At 35.3% G+C, this 21,046-nt stretch overlaps 1 protein-coding gene across 8 annotated transcripts in view; it reads right to left on the reverse strand.

The window, feature by feature from the left end:
- Positions 1 to 2,596: 2,596 nt before the first annotated feature.
- The window catches only part of adgrl3.1 (adhesion G protein-coupled receptor L3.1), a 203,282-nt gene continuing 184,832 nt past the window's right edge, over positions 2,597 to 21,046 (reverse strand). For 2 of the 8 annotated variants that reach the window (XM_005170941.6, XM_005170940.6), the window contains exons 20-24: positions 17,205 to 17,333; positions 15,466 to 15,562; positions 10,088 to 10,213; positions 7,695 to 7,712; positions 2,597 to 5,227 (exon numbers count right to left, since the gene is read on the reverse strand). In XM_005170941.6, the coding sequence (XP_005170998.2) occupies positions 4,314 to 5,227; positions 7,695 to 7,712; positions 10,088 to 10,213; positions 15,466 to 15,562; positions 17,205 to 17,333 (1,284 nt within the window). In that variant the 3' untranslated portion in view covers positions 2,597 to 4,313. The remainder of the gene's footprint in view (positions 5,228 to 7,694; positions 7,713 to 10,087; positions 10,214 to 15,465; positions 15,563 to 17,204; positions 17,334 to 21,046) is intronic. The other 6 variants (XM_073951189.1, XM_021476346.3, XM_073951177.1 and 3 more) reach the window with 3 other exon arrangements.

Raw genomic sequence — 21,046 nt, forward strand, 5'->3', positions numbered from 1 at the left:
ATAACGGTGGGTGTGCAGCAAATCAAAAGCATCAGAATAGCACCGCTCTAAAAAATAGCCTTAGCAGAAGGCATCATGCAAATCAAAAACAGACAAAGCAACAGATTAATATTATTCAACATATCCCAGATTTTTAAAGAAATGTTTTAGATGTAACCCCATTTGTAATCTTTAACATTTTAACAAGTAACTGTAATTTAATTACCCATTTTTCTCAGTAACTGTAACAAATTACTGCTACTTTTATTTTGTAATTAAATAACGTAACGCCGTTACATGTAACTAGTTACTTCCCAACACTGGAAATAGCAGCCCAGAGTCCTGATCTAAACCCAACTGCATTTTAAAAAATGTGCATTTCGTTACAGTTTTTTTTCTCAATTGCTTTGGCAAATTTTTTAAAACAGTCTCAAAATTATGTAAACTAAGAGTGTAAATGTCAAAACAGTTTTCTTGAACCAAAACTTCATTGCATGTCTGCAAAATATAGTTATTCACCCAAAACATTTGATTCATGCTTCAAAACATAATTATTTTGTCAGTATTTAGGTCAATGCCACCAAAACAAAAAGTGTATTTGTCATCGTGTGAGCCACACTGCTCAAAAGGATTAGTTGTTTTTTCATCATGACAGTTAACCATCAAAATTAGGGTTAAAAAATCTGCTATTTGTTAAGAAGAGTGAATATTACACAGAAATAATAATAATAAATGAACATTTGAATTTATACAGTACATTTGTATAACTGTATTACATACAAAGCGCAATCTTGCTTGTCCAATTACTCTATTGTATACTTCATATTGCTTTTGGTACCACAAATACATACACAAAAAACTACAAAATAGCATCCATGAAAAAAATTATTCTTGGTGGACATCCTGTTGCTCTTGCCAGAGATTACACTTCCTCCAAGGATTGTGAATGTAGTGATTATGTATGACTGTATGTCTATATATATACACGTCTCTGTCTCTCTCTGTCTACTGTGTGTATGTGTGTGTGTTAAAAAAAAAAAAAAAAAATTATATAAATATATATATATATATATATATATATATATATAGTTTGTATGTATGGTTTAAATCACAAGAGGGGATTAACCAATTTAGCAGACCAATTTTATCAGAATTTTTATGGTGTAAATGTGCATTTTCAAATGTTTGATGTTTTGTGTGTGATGGGTTATACGATAAAAAATGATTGAGAAGTTGTGAGAAGTTTGACAGTTTAAATGAGGACTAACTCATAAATGTTGATCACTAAGTCATATGCAATTAGTTTTTGTCCAAACTACAGACAACTGTACTTACTGTTTGCACACATGTGCCAAAGAATTAGCAATTTGCTTAAATCAATAAGAAATGCCAATCTGATGTGATCAATAAGCTAATTGTTCAAAGATCTAAATTTATTGTGTACAATGAGATTTGAGTCAAAGCAATTGAGAAAAACTATATAAAAAAAAAAACATTTTTTTTAATCTTTAAATCTTCTGAGATTCTATTTAATCTTGTGTCACAACATAAATGAAATTAAATTTACTGATTAATTGATGTGTAAAAAAAATAAAGTCGATTTTTAATGTAAGTACAAATTAGATTTATTTTTATACACAAAAAATGCAAATCAACTTTGTTTTTGATAAATCATAATTGTGATTTAAAAATGATGCATTGTCAGTTGATTTTAATATATCAGAACTCCAAATTTCTGATAATAAAAAGTTTGAGGACAAGCAGCATTGCCATAATTACAGCACAAATACCAGAGGAAATATCTTATCCAGTGTGGATGCCTTTCAAATATTGTGTTGGACCCTTTGGGGGACCTTGAAAAAAAGAGTTTGAGAACCACTTGTCTAAATCATTTCCCCCTCACTCTTTCGGTGTTGTCATAAGCAAACTTTTCTCAGTTCGGGTGACATCTATGCTGTAAAAGTTTGAATGGTGAACATATTTTTCTCTTAAAAATCAACTTTTCAATCTCATAGGCGGCCCACAGGACACACACTCATGTGAAAGGCAGGACAGGGCTCTAGAGTACGGAGCTATATATTCTGCTTGGGGGGGAAAACTGCATCTTTCCTTCCTTTCAAATACTCAAGTGCCTGTCAAAACGGCCTATAAATATTCATGAAGGTGGTAACATTTGGCAGAGCGAACTCTCCCTGACACACTCACACACACGCAGGCTGTCTGACATTTGGGCGTGTTTGCAGACGGACGTGTGTCTGTTTGCATGGAAAGACATGGAAATCAATAGGTCGTAATTACACTGTTTGTGCTGGCGCTCTTCTCAGATGTGCATAATTAATTGGTACCGAGCTCGTTTGATTGGGTGCCGGTACCGAAACTGGGTCACGATATAGAATGAAGGACTGCTAAAGTCTTCCGGCTGCTTTCCCAGACAGAGATTAAGTCTAGTCCAACAGGATTTTCAACAGAGAATCACAATCCACAGTACAATTTACTCCATGACAATCCTTCCCTGAAAAACTGCCCAGAGGAGTCATGACCGCTCCTCGTCCCGCCGCTGCATAATTGAAAAATCGAATTAAAAAGAAGCAGAAACTCACACCGCTCCCCTGTGAAATATTGTAAATATTAATTCAGTCATTTTATTTGTTGGCAAACAACTTTCACTGTTACAACAAATATTAGTTATGAGTTCATTCAGTTTAGAATGCATATGAAAAGAATAAATAATAATTTCATTGATATTGTAATAATAATATTGATGATAATAACAATAAAAAAAGGTCTCAGTGCTGATTCGTTTCTTTTCCCGACGCTCTCTAAGATCCTACATTTCTGATCTGTTGGAAAAATAACAGATAATAATAATAAAAAAAACAAGACTGAATCACAGGAATAAATATGCAGTCAATTTTTCTCGGGGTGGGTTAACAAGGGATAGATGTGCAAGCTACAGGGAGTCTCAGTTTGAGAACAAGTAAACAGTAGTTTCAGAAACCGACCTTTACAAGGTTGTTTCCATTTTCCAAAACAACTCCGCTGAATTCCTAGTCTGTTCTTTTACATGGTTATTTTATGAGTTCACGCATGATTTTTAATCACAATTTCCCCAGACCACACTTTCGTTTGCGATTTCACCTCACTAGCTTCTCTTTCTATGTTGATTAAACCGTTAAAAACAGACTCGATATGTCACAAAAACAGACCATCTTTTAGCCTGAGAACATTTTTAGCTGTGCCAACACACACGTATCTGGAATTCCTGCTCTTATAAAAGGTGGCATGTACAAGCGTAAACACTCTGGTATTCGTGACATGACGACATTCCAGCATCATTGGGATCCCATCTGCAATAGCTTCCAATCACGAAACAGCCACTTTCCCAGAGTCTCTTGGTTATCATCGACACAGTGAGAGTTACAATAACAAAGTGTTGCATTTGAACGAAAAATAAAGAAGGAAGCATGGTCATCCTTCCAAACCAGAGTGTGTATGTCGATACGTGTGCTGTGTCTTTAAGGGATAGTATTCTGGAGGACCGGCACAGCATTGTGGGATTGGTCTAGTCTACAAAAACACATACAGGGGGCAAAATATGTCGAAAACATGAAACGCATACGATCATATGCAATATCGGGAATCTGTACATTTTACATGGACAAAATGTTCCATTTGTTTGTATTTAGTGAAGATTACCTTTCCCATAACTGAGATTATTACTGAAAAATAAACGTAAGAAAACAAGATGCGTCCTCGGTTTTGAAGATTAGATGACTTCCGGATCGGTGCTAAACGAGAAGGAATGTGTGCAGCAGAGAATCACAGAGAAGTCTAGAGAGTTGTTGTGGGTTTTATGCAGTTCAGAGTCTAGGTCGGTGGTCTCATTATCATACACGGTCATCTAAAATGGCAGCTAGTTTTCCGTAGTCTGTTTACAGGCTCTCTGCTATCCACGGAGAGCTTCAAGGAAAATCACGCGGCCGCTGGATGAAGGTCGAGGAGAGCAAATGATCAAGGGAGCAAAAGTTTGTCCACGTCTCCAGATTTTAAAAGGGTTTTACTCAGCGGATTTCCAACGAAATTGACAAGAAAAAAGGTCTATGAGACCTGCCTACATGCGGTAGTCCTTGTTCTAGCGTAGGAATGGGTTACTAGTTCTGGTTACTGGTTCTAACTGGAGCTGGAATTCGGTGACTTGTATGAACTGGAGTTGTGGGGCTTTCTGGAATCAGTCTCTCTATCAGTGCAGTAGGTAGTGTATCCCATGCCTTGTGCATTGTGTCACACTCACACACACGCGCTGAGTGACGATGTGTGTGCGCGTGCGTCAGTGTCTATAGGCTGGTGACCAGTTGTGAAGGATCTGGTGGCTGTTCTTCAGGCGACGAGTCTTCTTTCTCAGGTGGGGCGATGAACCCGTCACTGCCGCCACGTCCCATCTGATAGTAGCTCTCTAGTTCCTGTATGTGGTTCCTGGAGCCCAGGTTGGGCATGCTTTTGTAGTACACGTCATCCGACTCCATGATGACCCCTTTGCCGTTGGCCAAGTGCAGCTCGCTGCCCTCTTCCTCCTCACCGTCTTCTTCCTCCTCTTCGTCTTCATCGTCATGGAGACCGTTGATGAGGTCATCAGTGCCGTGCGGGAGGTCGGTGAGCGTGGGCATGCTGGTATAAAGCGAGTCTCTGAGGGGAGAGTGTGTGTGCGCACGGGGAGTGTGTGTGTGGGAAGAGTGTGTGTCATTGGGGAGAAGGGGGAAAAAGCTCTCGCTGTTCTCCTGTGGGAGGCGCCGATGGGCAGTGAACGTGTGCAAGGGGGCGTGGTTTTCAGGAGGGGGCGGTCGCGGTGGCAAGAGCGGAGCTTGTGACTCCTCCCGAATGAGTTCCAGACTTAACCCACCCCCGTCATCATGCCGATGAAACGCTCCAGGGTTGTCGAGCACCATGACATCGTCTTTTGGGATGGACGAAGATCCGGCGACGCCTCCGTTGGCCAGATGGTTGTTGAGTTTATTTGTCAGGGTGCCCTGGTGGGCTTTTCCCTGTCGCTCCTGTGTGTTCAGGTATGAAGGAGCGTAGTTCGCCGTCAGCTCTTTCAGGATCTTCTTCTCAAGCGTAGTTGGTGGCTCGCTGCCACGGGAACTGTAGGTAAGGTAATCTCCTGCTGCCACACCATAGCTGTTGCCATGGTTGCCATTAAGAGGCAGAGTATCCATGACGCTGGAGTCCCGTGCGTTGTTGAGAATGCCCTCTGCAACAGGAAATAATACACAAATTACAATCACACTTAACCTCATTAGCAAAATACATCTGGCAGATACATAATGAAATTATGAGATTCATTTCATGATGTCCTTATGATATGTACTTGATGTAGAAATACCAGAAGACTATTTATAATTTCTTGCAACAATTCCTAAACCAGATCTATGTCTAACCCTACAGTAAAGAGGTAAAATATGAAAAACTATTTTTTTTAAGAATTTAAAGAAATAATAAAATGTATTAATTTTATAATCTATAAAAAATTATCTTTTATAACTAAACAAAAGATATGATTAATGTTGTTTTTATTTTGGAGTTAATATCAATGACTATAATAGAGTTTTAGAGAAAACACCCACTGAATGGCATTCAATGTAGCAATAGCATTGAAATATTTTGATTAGTTTATGCTGAAAAAACTTGTGAATAAATTTGTAACTGAAATGATAAAATGATAAAAAACTTATTCTTATCCCAATTAATGGTCATTTTAAATATGTATAAGTTATACTTAATTCTTTAAGCCACCTGCTATTGCACATTGTAGGGAAGCATTAAATAATTTATAATATAATAATGTTATGATATATTATTGATTATGATAACTTATTCCTTTATACATCTTAATAATTACCTGTCAGAATAAGAATGTTTAATTCAAGTGTTGTATTAAAATTTTAAGTACTAAAATATAGTTTGATTTTTAGATAAAATGTTGCTGTAGTCTGTTATGCTGAATGATGATGGAACATTTCATCTCTATTTTAACATTTTCTATCTATCTATCTATCTATCTATCTATCTATCTATCTATCTATCTATCTATCTATCTATCTATCTATCTATCTATCTATCTATCTATCTATCTATCTATCTATCTATCTATCTATCTAATATATATATATATATATAAATCTGATAATATTTTTTCTTTTGAAGAAAGTCTTATTTGTTTTATTTCGGCTAGAATAAAAGCAGTTATTAATTTTTTTAAAAACATTTCTGGGACAAAATTATTAGCCCCTTTAAGCTAATTTTTTCCCCGATAGTCTACAGAACAAACCATCGTTATACAATAACTTGACTAATTACCCTAACCTGCCTAGTTCACCTTAGTAACCTACTGAAAAATTTCTAGTCAACTATCATTTACTGTCATCATGGAAAAGATAAAATAAGTCAGTTATTAGAGATGAGTAATTAAAACTATTATGTTTAGAAATGTGCTGAAACAATCTTCCCAAAACAGAATAGAAATTGGGGGAAAAAAAATTAACAGGGGCGCTAATAATTCAGGGGGGCTAATAATTCTGACTTCAACTATATATATATATATATATATATATATATATATATATATATATATATATATATATATATATATATATATATATATATATATATATATATATATATATATATATATATATACATATATATATATATATATATATATATATATATATATATATATATATATATATATATATATATATATTATACATACACACACACAAAATATACAGTTAAAGTTAGAATTATTAACCCCCTTTGATTTTTTTTTCTACTATTTCTCAAATGGTGTTTAACAAAGCGAGGAAAATTTCACAGTATATCTGATAATATTTTTCTTCAGGAGAAAGTCTTATTTGTTTTATTTCTGCTAGAATAAAAGCAGTTATCATTTTTTTAACCATTTAAAGGTCAAAATTATTAACCCCCTTCAAGCTATATTTGTTTTTAATAGTCTACAGAATAAACCATCATTATACAACAACTTGCCTAATTACCATAACCTGCCTAGTTAGCCTAATTAACCTAGTTAAGCCTTTAAATGTCTCTTTAAGCTGTAAAGAAGTATCTTGAAAAATATCTAGTCAAATATTATTTACTGTCATCATGGCAAAGATAAAATAAAGCAGTTGTTAGAGATGAGTTATAAAACTATTATGTTTAGAAATGTGTTCTCTCCGTTAAACAGAAATTGGGGGAAAAATAAACAAGGGGGCTAATAATTCAGGGAGGCTTATAATTCTGACTTCAACTGTATATATATATTTTTTAATTATTATAATTATTTACATTTACTAAAATTGGCTTGTTTTTGACTAAACTGTGTGTTGTCTAATAATATTCCGTAAAACGTAATAATTACACAATAACAGCTAAAACTAAAGCGTACCTAAATATTTTGCACACACCCTATTTATGATTGCTTGTAATATGAATCAGTTCATATACTATACGGTGTGCTTCATGAAAGATGCTATCAAATAGGATATTAACGTTTATCAAAAGCGAAACAGATGAATACAGGAGGGATGCGGGTTTAACGGGGGAAGGAGCAGAGGAGGGAATGGGAGGGATAAGAAATAGGGAAAGATTAAAGAAGAGAGACGCAAAGGAGAATATATTATAAACGTGGAGCTGTTGTGAAAGTAAATGAATCATACTTGAATCTCTGTAGGAGGCTGCAGACCCGCATGAAAGGAGAGAGAAAGAGAGAGAATGATTACACACATAAATGCTTATGGAACACGTCCATAGAGAGAGAGGGAGAAGTATTATATTCAGCTCAGGCTGTGACGGCCATTAGTGACTGAACGCTAACCTGCTGAGTTTAGGACAGATGCTAAGCTGAAATGTTCCTTTACCACCAAATTATTAAACAGAACAGATGGACATAGAAACAACATAAACAAGCTCATTAAACAGACACAGGAAGTATGGATTTCCTAGCTATTTTTGAAAGCGGGTGTCTGTATTGAAGCATGTGTACAGACAGAACTGTGTCTGAGGAAGTTTTTACGCTTTTTATTTCCCAAGGTAACAACAGGATGCAGAACAGAGTTAAATTAAAAACACAGAATGATATAGAAAAAAAAATGAACAGACATTTTTTTTTACTAGAAATCACAGCAAAAAAGAAAAAAAAAAGGCTTTATTTGTTGCCTTTAGAAAACAAAAACAAAGAATTAACTGCATTTTTTATTTACACAGGACCATGTACAATTACTCTAAGCACAACTTTGATTTACAGCTGCATTATGAATAAATAATCAATTAATTTGACTGGTTATAGGTACTTTAGGAGATTTTTAACATAAAAGTTGTTTTAATAAATATAATTAAATAAAAAAGTAAATACACTAAATGACAAAAGCCTTGTCACCTATCCAAGTTTTATGAGCAACAAATAATAACATGACTTCTACTGTAGTTGATCATTTGGTATCAGAAGTGGCTTATATGAAAGGCAAATGCCTCTAGAAAATGCTTATATTACCAAAATAAAATATAATCATGCCTTGATCATTTTTAATGATTTCTTTAGGACAGTAAGGTCCGACTTTGTTAGACAAAAGTCTTGTCACTTAAGAGAAATAATGTACAGTATAGAATATAAAGTCATAGTGCAGTGGAAAAAAAATTAAAACAACTCCCATAAGCTTGGAGAACTGCATCCGTACATCTCTGCAATGACTTAAATAACTTATTAATAAAGTCATCTGGAATGGCAAAGAAAGCGTTCTTGCAGGACTCCCAGAGTTTATCAAGATTATTTGGGTTCATCATTAATGCCTCCTCCTTCTTATCCCACACATGCTAAATAATGTTCATGCCTGGTGACTGGGCTGGCCAATCCTGGAGCACCTTGACCTTCTTTGCCTTCAGGAACTTTGATGTTAGGGTTGAAGTATGAGAAGGAGCACTATCCTGCAGAAGATTTTGCTCTCTCATGTGGTTTGCAAGGTGAAGAGCAACATAAATGTCTTGATACCTCAGGTTGTTAATGTTACCATCCACTCTGCAAATCTCTTGCACGCCCCCATACTGATTGTAACCCCAAACTATGATTTTTTTCTTCACCAAACTTGACTGATTTCTGTGAGAGTCTGTGATGTTTGGGATGCAGTTCGACAGATGATTCTACCTTCTGCCACTTTCAAATGATCAACTAGAAGTGAAGATATTTGCTCTTACAACTGAAATTGATGACAAGACTTTTGTCAGGTAGTGTATAAATGCATTAGGTTCCACACCATTAAATTGTGTTGGGACAACATGAAAGAATTAAGTTAATTTATTATTTTTCACAAATTTAAGTGAATTGAATATAATTTAAGTTGAATATAAGTTATGTTGTACCCCCAAAAAACTCAAAATTGTTATTTCATTTAATCTAAAGTATTTTTGAGTGTAGTATACTGTTCAATATGTCCAATTGCCATGAATTCAAGTGATATTTACAATACAAACTAGTGTAAAATATCATTATTATTAAAAACGTAAAATCCAAGGAAATGTAATCTTAATAAATCCCAAACCAAAAACCTTTAAATGAAGTCTGAAATTTTCTTCTAAAATCAGGCATTTTTTCCAGCCTACTATGTTGTGTTATTACACTTTAAATACAATAAAAATACCTTATTTGTTACTGCACAAGTAAAATTACTGAGCCAACACACAAAATGCTCATTTTAGAAGTAAATTTCTGACGGCATTTAAAGGATTTTGCATCAAAAATCTTCATGTACACTTTTATAATAGGAACATTTACACAAATATATAAAACTACAAATAATTAAATACAAATTATTAATATCTTACAGCATATTTCAAATACTGTATGTCCCAGTTTACTTTTACCATATAGAATGGAGCAATTAGTTGAGAAATGTCCATCCAAATAATTTGTGCATTTAAAAAAATGAAGACAGAAGGTTATTTTTGCTTTAACTGCAAAAATGAACACTTTTTTTTAAAGGAGACCCGCCAGATTCCCTTCACAGTTGTCACTCTGAGACAGAATTGCAGCTTGTGAATGTGTATGTGAAAGGCAAACCTTGGGTGTTGAACATGTTGGCAGTAGGGTTATTGTACACAGCAGACTCTCCCAGTAGTGTGTTATAAGGATTAGTGCCATGAGGACGTAACAAAGCATTGGAGATGAGATGGTTAGCCATGGTACCTACAACATCCATAAACAGAGAGAAAAAGGATAGAGAGAGACAGAAATGGAGGCAGGAAGTTGAGAGAAGACAGAAAGAAGGAGCAACAAAGAGACAGAAAAAAGATGCACAATAAACAGTTAGAATGATGCAGACGACAGTAAGTCAGTAAACGTGTTCAAACAGCTTTAAACATCAGCAGTCGCAGCATGTTAGTTGGGCCGGACAGGAATGTAAAACCTCCCATGCGGACTGTAATATCAGCTCAACATAGAGCGTGTTTATGTTGGACAGCTGTTGATGTTTGACATTTTGCCTTGCCAGTGTGCCTTGATTGGGAGCCTTTTTTTCATGGCTTGGGCTCTGATGTCGCTGGATGACTTTTAAAAGCTCACATTCTTGTTTACACAGGACGGAGAAGACAAAGGAGCTCAGAGGAGCAAATCATATTAGCGCTTGGACATAACAGAGGCAGGAAGGGTTTGAGAATAAGCAGAACATGAGCATGCACACACACACACACACACACACACACACACACACACACACACACACACACACACACACACACAGATGTCTGATCCATTTGGACTCCAGGGTCAGGAAGTTGGATGGCTTTTCTTCTGTGTTCCAGATTCTTCTGCAGTTCCTCTTTTTTTCTTCGTTCTTCCAGGAAACAAACACACACACTCTGACAATTCTTTATCTACGGGCACTTTGAGCTGCTCTGGTAAAACACTTTCCATTCTCTTGCTAGTTTGTTTTATTTGTCTACTAACAGTGTCCAACAGTGGGCATCATTTGTCTTGCTAAGTCTTTATGTATCCAAAACAAACATACACACAAAAATACTGTCAGGTTTTTGTGGAATGTACAGCTTGACTGAAAATGACAATAAAATATTCTGTTTGTGTTCATTGTTTTCTTTCACGCCGCATGTCAAACACTCTTTATTGACATGTTTGTGTCCATGGTAAACAGTAGATTTTTAAAGGAAACTTTATAAGTGGCAAAAATGACAAACACTGACAGACAGATGTTGTGTAAGCAGGGTCGTCGCTAGTGGGGTGAAAGGTGGTGACAATTATAGGGCCCCCCACTGCCAGTGTTGATATACAGTAGCTGAATTTTTCCAGCCCAAAAATGGTACAAATCCTGCCCAAATGCACCAAAAAAACACCCAAAATAGTAGATTAATATTTAATTAAATTTTATTTAAATTAAAATGAACCTAGTTACTTTAAATATGCTGTATGTAAGTTGACTCTTCTATAGCATAAAAGCATTAAAGTACCATAATAGGTTTGCAGATATTTACTGTGAGAAACATGCCAAGCGAACATTCTAGTTTATCTGAAAAACAACGCAGAAAATGTGCGTTACGTGCCAGAATTGGTTTTTTTATGATCTAATTAATAAATATTACACCTCTTTAACATTTTAAAATGTACATGCTGAATCACTGATATGTGTTGGTTTGCATTATTTCACAGATCTAAAGTTCAATTTCATATTCAATTTTATTTTCAAGAGGTGAGTATCTGCAGCTGCTTTCAGTATATGGCAATAAATGTCATGTAAAATGGCAGTCAAACTCACATTGTTAGCCTTAAACACTGAATAAAGCACATGAGGTGTACCTGAGGTGATCAGTTTATCCGGTTGTTCACCTGTGAGAAATAAAGCCATTTCTAATATATCAATTCAAGGTGTTAGGACAAAAACTCCTTTTAATATGGAGAATATTCCTTCTATCGCAGGCCGTTGCTTTTATTTAGAACATGGATTATAGTCTTGCTGATGGTCCTCAGTCTGGCCACCTGTACTTCCGTAACGCTAGCTGGCAGTAAGTGTTTATGCTCCTCTGACTCGAGTTTCTTCTCTGGTGTTTTTTTTTTTTTCTGAACGCTGCCTTAATGTAAAAGTGACTCAAACTCGCTCATTTTGAGACGGGAACCGGCGGATGTGCAACAACTTTAATCATAAGGTAAACACAAAACAAATGTCTCCATCAGGAGCTCCTCCACGGGACTCCACACTTGTAAACAGTCGTTCCATCAGGCTCGCGTGGCTCTCACCTCCACCCACACTGGTCAGCGCTACCAAGCCGACCGACCTCAAAGCTTGCGCTATGCATCGTTGTGACATGTAGTTAAATTTTTTGAGAGGTGCGCGTCAGCGTTGCCGACGGCCACGACGAGGGCTGTGTGTCCATGCGTAGGCTGCACTGGAGCATACGCATGCGCTTGACGCAGAAGTACAAATCAGCCTACATACTGCACTAAATGTTGTGTAGATTACACTACCTTTTAGAGTATCTTTTGCTTTTGAAATGGGGTATAAATTTCTCCCATTTGGCGTTTTAAATTCTTTTGAACATAATTAGGTGCTGCTCGTCAATCAGACAACAATTCTGTTTTATTCTTGCTGTCAATTGCAGATAGAAATGATAGATTAAAGTGTTATGATAAACTGATGTGAGTTTAACTGCAGTCAGATTTGTCTGGGGAGTCAGATTTTGATACAACTTTCCTTCACCTCCTCCTGAGAATGGGCCCACACGGTTTGCACTATGCCCTGGTCACTACTAACTGAATGGAGTAGGAGCACACTGTTATGTTTTGTTAAATAAGTAGCATATAAAGTTTAGTTAACAATACCACCCAACTTTTATCAACATGCCTGAAACATTTTTTACCTGCACAATCAAATTCAAAACTACTTAATCTGGCAACACTGCCCACTGCCCCGGGGGTCTCACAAAATCCAGGAGTTCTGCGATATAGGTCCCTGTTCTAAGGATATTTAGAATATTTTTATTTGTTGTGAGCCAGAGATTAAAAACAACAGAAACATACAAATTGATGAATCTTTTACAAATATCTGCTCCATAAAGCAGACCCCTCCATAAAAATGGTTTAGTCTGATACGGAATATTCATAAATTATACAGGCACATCTGAGGAACAAAATAAATTTGAAAGTCTCCAAGATTGTGAATAGGACCAATCAGTGTTGACTGATTAAAGTTAGAGATGAACTTGGTGGATGAGTAGGACTGACGGACTGATTAACATGAAAGAAAAACATAAATCAGGGTATTAGTCAGAAGCGCTATGAGAGGAAAATGAGGAAGGCCAGAAGATACAGCTTCTGTATCCCAGTCCCTTAAGATGTTCTTTATGTTACAAACCCCTTATGTGTCATGCCAGTTTAGTGTAGCATATTGTCATTTCGCTGCCTGATTTACATTCGTGGGAAAAGTACCATCTACTGGTTCCAGGCAGGCACTGTCATTTTTTTCTCCTCTCTCTTATGCATCGTCACGGCACATGTCACAAGCGATATATTTATTGAATAAAGAGCTTATGCATAAAAACGTGACATTATGCTAAGCACTGCCTGCTGATGACATATTTAAGTACAACATTACTCTTTTAGGGATATATTTATTAAAATATAATACATTAGAAGGTTGTTAGGAGCCCACATCAATATTTTTAGAGGGCACTAAATCTTCTAGCTACAGCTAAATTTGTGTAAAATACTGTTTTATTTTTCATTCTTTGCTTAGATTTCAGTTTTGAAAATGCAAATTATATTTTTATTATGGTTTTTCATATTATTTCATTTAATTTTACTGAGGATGTTGCCGTTCATGAACATTTCCAGCATGTCATTTCCAGATGTGTATTCTGTTTATTAGCATTCTGTATCTTACATACATAAAAATCTTGTAATTGTATGTAACTTATTCATTTTTCTTTGGCTTAGTCCATTTATTAATCAGGGGTCACCACAGTGGAATGAACCGCCAATTTATTCAGCCTATTTTTTACACAGCGGATGCCCTTCCAGCTGCAACCAATCACTGGAAAACACCCATACACTCACAAACATACACTATGGACAATTTAGCTTATTCAATTCACTTATGGCGCATGTCTTTGGACTTGTGGGGGAAACCAAAGGAAACCCATGTGAACACGGGGAGAACGTGCAAACTCCACACAGAAATGCCAACTGACCCGGCCGAGGCTCGAACCAGCAACCTTCTTGCTGTAAGACGACATTTAATTTTAATTCAGATGTTAACGTTCATGAACATTTCTAGCATGTCATTTCCAATTGTGTATTCTGTTTAATAACATCCTCAAAACATAACAAATCTTGTCAGTTTTTTTTTTTAACAAAAGTCTTTTTGCCAAACAAAAGTCTTACAGCTTGACTGAAAAACGTGGTATTTAGCCAGTTGAATTTGCTACATTTCAAACCTAATTTTTACTGAAAACAAATATTAACTTGTGATAGAGCTGTTGTGCATAAAAAATGTATATACATTTTATTTTTTTACATTTTATAAAATGTTTACATCACTGTTTTATCTTTAAAAACATTTCCTTATATTTTATTTTAAGTAATTCACAGTTCATATTTTATTATATTAAAACTATATTCATATTTCATACTAATAACTTGAGGTTAAAAGTCTTAGTCAAGGACGAGGATAAAACAATACAATGTACATATTAAGCTTAATTAGGTTGGGCGGGGAAAATGCTAATAATAACAAATAACTTTTTTTGTTTTTCAAATTTAGGTCTTTTTAAGATAAAATTTTATACATATTCAGGGCTAAACACTACGGATTTTATTAATGGCCTGGTTACTTCTGAACAGTTTTTTTATTAATGAAAGATCATGTAAAGGGATGTGTTGCTTTAGTTTACTTTCCCTGAGGGAATTTAATTTGAAGAATTTGCTGTAAAATGTCTAACAGCTGTTGTATATTGTATCTCTTTGCAATAAAAAAAAAAATAAGTAAAAAAAAAAGGTTTTTGAGATGGATTATTGGTGATTGAGCGTTGGCCCAATTGGGTAGCTTTACCTGGACATTGGGAAATTAAGACCTGTTTAAAACTATTTAAGACCTACAACACAATATTAAAGTAAATGTAATACTTTTACAGCCTAAAATTTAGGTTTTGAAATTTAAGACATTTTAAGACTCTGCAGACACCCTGTAAAAGCCCACGGTTGAAGAAACACTTTTTCTGTGTCATGGCTCAGTTGATGCTCAGAATTTAACCACTAGGAGATGGGAACTGAACAGCTTTCTGTTCCACTTTTCTCATATCAGATCAAAACATCTTGTTGTCAATGTACAGTATTTGTGTGTGGGTTTGTTTGTTTATGCGTGACGACATGCATATGAATACTGTGTATGTGTTCACACGGGTGCATGTTTGTGTGCGTGTGTGTGTTGGCCTTACCTCTATTGAGAGTCGCTGAGCTGTTCATATCAGCGGTGATGAAAGACGATTCTGACTGCTTCCTGACGGTGTCATTCCACATCCTACGAATACGACTCTGACAACAGATGAAGAGAGGACGTCTGCGTTTAGTTCCTCAACAAAGAAGCTGTGTTATCTAACAGAAATCTTCTACTGCAGGTTTGGACGGAAAACGCATTTTACACATTACAGATGTCCCATTGGTTTTGTTTTCGTTTTGTCAACAGTTATCAGCATTGTGTAACTACCAGGGGCGCAACTACACATTTATTGAGGGGTATGCAGGTTCAAGTTTTGCGCCCATGTAGTTAAAGTATAATTACACTAAGCATGTTAAGTCATCAAGAATTACATCTCATCTAACCCCAAATTTCTTTTCAATTTCATTTTCCTCACTAAAGGATTATAGCACCTTGACAAGCCTTTGCTTCTGTACTTTTTGCACGTTTGTGAAAACAAAATGATAGATATGGGAGTCCTAAAGGACAAAAGAACATAAACGTTCTCATATGCAAGGTGAAAGATCTGTCTTTACATGAACAATTGACTGAAACTGCTATTACACCTCTCACCAAATGAAATAAGAAAAAATACTAAAATGTTTAGTGCAAAAAATAAACAAAGAAAAATTACCTGAAATGTTCTATTTTATCAAAATGTTATGGGCAAACTTTTTTCGTACCTAAATTAAAATAATTTTTAGCAAAAAAATTACCAAATTGACTGATTTATCAATATGATACATAATACATTTATAAAAACATGTATATGATATAAAAATAGATTTTGAAAGAAGGATTAATAAACATTTCAGTATAAAAAATGTGAATATTCTGACTATTTGTTCATGTGTTAGATTTAACAGGGTTTAGAATCATTATGATCAAATTCATATAGGGGAATTTTTAATCAAAATATTAATTTTGATTTTTTCTGAAATATATTGAGGTCTGTCCTTACAAAAACATACATTTTGCGTGATCCTCTCATTTTGGTAAAAATCATTCATTCATTAATAATTAATAAAGAATATTTTTTTAGTTTAATCTTATAACTTTTGACCTTAACTGTATTGTATGTAAGATTTAACAGTTTATTTTGATAAAAATGTAAAAAATCTAAACGGTTACAGTACATCTACATAAACACTTTACACTTAGCTGTGTGACTTTTGTTATTGTTTTAAATGATTTTGAATTTAAACGTGTGCCAACGTATGCAACTCATAGTATATTTTTTATTAAATGAAATACAATATTATACTCATATTAAATGTAAAATACAGATTTTAAATAAAATAAATTTATTTCTGTTTATTATTTGAAACTTGTAATAATGAAAATTTCAATAATAGTTTTGGCACAATGGCGCCCCCTCCCATGAGTGGCACCCCTATGCGCCGCCTATACCCCCTTTTTGCACCACTGGTAACTGCTAATTGGAATATGGCATGGACCACCTTTCTGACTGTATTCAGGATGAGTGTGATGAGTTGAATGCTGAGTGCACCGTTTAAAATAAGGCTGAATGTGAAAGTGGGTCATGTGGGACTGTATTCAGCCATGAAAAAAAAAAAGCCAGAGCTAAAGTGCTTTCTTTAAGAAATAACAATCCAGTGACTGCATTGACCAGTGGCAGCTTATAGCAGTCACTGGCCTAGAAAAATCTCTTGAGATGTTTTTGGAGGATCCCCAGCAGGTGTGTGTGTGTGTGTTTACTTGTGAGTTGGTGGAGTAGCGTCCAGGTGTGCGGGCTGTGCTTGTCTTTGTTGAGGTGGAGATGGTTGACTCCACACTCTTCCCACTGCAGCAGTGTGTGCGGAGACATCGGCCATATTCCTTACGCACCTGCACAAACACACATATAGTATGCTTATTTTAATTGGGAAAATATATAATGTCCATTTAGTTACCATAAAACTAATATTAACTAACAATGATCAATAAATTTGCTACAGTATTTCAAAGGATAGGAATGATTCTGTCATAATTTACTCATTCTCCATTTGTTCCAAAATCTATGAGTTTCTTTCTCTTGTTGAACACAAAGAAAGATATTCTGAAGAATTTTAGAAAAAAAAAACAGTCATTGAAATGTCCTAACATATCTCCTGTTTTACATTTTTAATTGCTATAGCTTCTGAGAATCCAAAAAGGTCCACCTATTGATAAATAATGCTATGAAAGCTGTTTTAAAATCAAGTTGCAATTGAACTGTCTCTAGTTACTGTTAAGAAATAGTTTAACAACAAGCAGGAAATGATCATGGGCCAATGACATCACCACATTGAAATTGTCTATACTATAGCATAGTACAGTAAAGTGTAATATTTGTTTATTTTTATTATGGATGTCAGTGGCTGGGGGAAACACAGTGGCTCAGTGGTTAGCACTGTTGCCTCACAGCAAGAAAGTTGCTGGTTCGAGTCATGGCTGGGTCAATTGGCATTTCTGTGTGAAGTTTGCATGTTCTCCCAGTGGTCTTGTGGGTTTTCTCTAGATGCTCTATGCTAGATTAATTGAGTAAGCTAAATTGGCTGTAGAGTATGAGTGTGAATTCTTCAGAATTTCTTCTCAACATTCTTCAGAATACTTTGTTTTTTGTAAAACAGAAATTCATTCAACAATAGAACCCCTTGAGTGCGAGTAAAAAGTGAAAACATTTTGAGTGAGCCACCCCTTTTATTAATCTTTGCTAACATCGGTCAATAAAATATTAGGCTGTCAACAGATTAAATTAGTCACACTTTGCTTTAAATCAAGCATAATGACATTTATCTTTCCACCCGGTAAAGTAAACCATTATTTACATTTATTATGATTCTTACAAAACAGTTCAAAATTTTCCAGAAAAAACACATAGGAACTCCAAAAGGACATATAAAGTAATAACCAGGAAATTAGTCTATTTAATTCATAGCCTACATTTAAGCACAGCGAAGCACCGCTAAAAAAAACACAGAACAAAACTGTCAATCACATTTAATTTTTCATAATTCATGTTATTTTTATTAATTTCTTTTTTAAACTATATTCAGGACACACAAAAGCTGAGGTGCACAAAGTAGAGCCTGCGGGCCAAAGTTGGACAATGGTAACCTTTGGTTAGCCCCACTTTGGTTGCTGACACTTGACAGATAGAGGACAATGCAAAAGACACCGTTGAGCAAATCAGGGCAAAGGCAGGAGCGACTCGACTAGTCTACAGAGTATTGAGCTCCATTGTGCTATAAATGGGATTGTTGATGTTTTTATTATATTAAGTTGATTATAAAACATTTAAAATATACTGCATCATCATTCAATATGTTTCAAAGCAACCTTTTCTAGTTCATTTTAAATAATATGCAAAACAAATTAGCAAATCTAATGTAATACGGTTTGGTATATTTAACTTCAGCCCAAAGCCCTCAATCAAGTTTGGTTTATGGCCCTTTATAAGAAAAGGTTTGGGCACCCCTGCTCTAAACCAAAGCCTTGACAGCATATACTGTACACAGATCTATTCAGAATGACTAAACACAGCAGCAGACATGACAATTCAAAACATTATCCAGAACGTGAATGTAAACAACGTTAATGTGTTGAAATGGGGCTGTGAATACAATAAATACAATGTGCATGAATATAACCACCCATGCATGCCTGCGACTGTAAATTGCTGCAATTGTCATTACCTTGATTACAGTCTTCATTCATCAAAACTTTAGTAGCTAGACGCTGGTTTGCTTTGTCCTGCTAAAATGCATAGTTTGTGTTTCATTTCGTTTCAAACAGCAAAGAGATGTTCGACTTTCTGATTAATCAATCAAATTCACTGAAAACTGGCTGTGATTCACTGTTCTATGTTATTATTGATGATCTCTGCTTGCTTTTTTGCAATAGTGCAGTTTTAGGATAACAGATAATGTTTTGAATGCATTTTTACAGAATAATTGGAAAGTTTACTGGATTATTGGACTGAAGACTAAATATAATTACCCATTGGTGGGACACCGCAGGTTGAAATCACACATGTATTAAAGAGCCCCTATTATGGGTTTTTGAAAATGACCTTCCATGCAGTGTGTAACCTAGCTCTAAGTAAAGTGAAATATCTAACTAAGGCTTAAATCTAAAAGTGTGCTGTGTTTAAAACTATTATTTACTTTATTATCTATAAAAGAGTTGACTTATAATTAGAATGAATCAATGCTGTAACGAGTCTTTAGCCGTGTCAGCAGACGTCGATACAGACCTCAAGCCCCGCCCATTTGTTGCGAACGCAGTCCCGGGAAAATTTAAACCCCCCGGCCACAAATAATAGAGCAAAAAAAAAAAAAAAAAAGAAAGATAAGAAAGACAAACACTGTAGCAGATCCCGGTTGAATCATGTTGTGAAGACGCTGTGCTGAGGGAAAGTTAGTGTTACTTTCTCTACCCAAAGATGAGGCTGTGAATAGTCAGTGGTTGAAGCATTATAACCCCAGCCTTGTGCTGTGTTCCCGTCACTTTTCTGACGAGTGCTTCAGCAATATATACACTTACAGTGGGGGATTCATCAGCTGTTTGTTAAAGGAAGGATCAGAAAATAATTTTTAATGTATGGGACTTTGTCAGAGCTTGACAGGAACTTTACAGTACACAGCTCCAGTACCAGATTCTTTCTCCATTTCACAAATAAGTAAGTGTGATTAAAATGGTTGTCCTTCTTTTTTCTCTAGATTGCAAATTATGTATTTATTGTGTTTTGTTACTTGTAACCTCTCCATGCAGCTTGTACTGTATGTATATGGTAAACGCATTATTTTCTCATATTGCGTCTAACACAACGTTGTAAACACGACGTGTGCCACTTTATTAACAGATTGAAAAGAGTTTGTGAGCTTGCGATTCTCTGCTGTTTGTCGTTGCTATGTCCACCATGCTGTTCCCACACAAGTGGGAAGTTAATGCACTCCTGAATTGGGCTCACACATACACTATGACTACTTCAAAATTGTTGATAAGCTGATTCTCTGTCTCACGCTGAACGCAGTTGACCAATCGCAACAGACTGGGTCATCGGACCAATCAGCGCAGATTATCATTGCGCCAAGTAAGAGTTTGGGAACAAATTAATCACTAAACAAATTATATGGATGTCGTTGGGATAAAAATAAATGCATATTAAAGATAATGAAAGTGTTTTTTGACCTTGCATGCATCTCAGCCTTTTGTTGAAGACCGCCATTACCAAAATATGGCATTTTTAAATGCATAATAGGGGCTCTTTAATGCTTTTTATTTTGACAAGCCAAATTATTGTGAAAAATAAGTTATTTTTGTTTAAAAAACTAAATTTAACGTAATTTGTCATTTCTTTTGTGTCCTTGTTACTATATAATTGTACATTGCATTTACCGAGTAGTATTTATGTAATGTTTAAAGGTTAGGAATAGATTTAGTTTAGCATTACACTGTAAAAAATGCTGGGATCCACACAATCAATTGCATGAAGGAAAGCATGAAGGAATTAGATTCAATTATTTGTTTTTACACATTTAAGTAGATGACATAAAACATTAAGCTTTGCAAAAACT

The sequence above is a fragment of the Danio rerio genome, chromosome 1, assembly GCF_049306965.1.
Source record: "Danio rerio strain Tuebingen ecotype United States chromosome 1, GRCz12tu, whole genome shotgun sequence".
Classification (NCBI taxonomy): domain Eukaryota; kingdom Metazoa; phylum Chordata; class Actinopteri; order Cypriniformes; family Danionidae; genus Danio; species Danio rerio.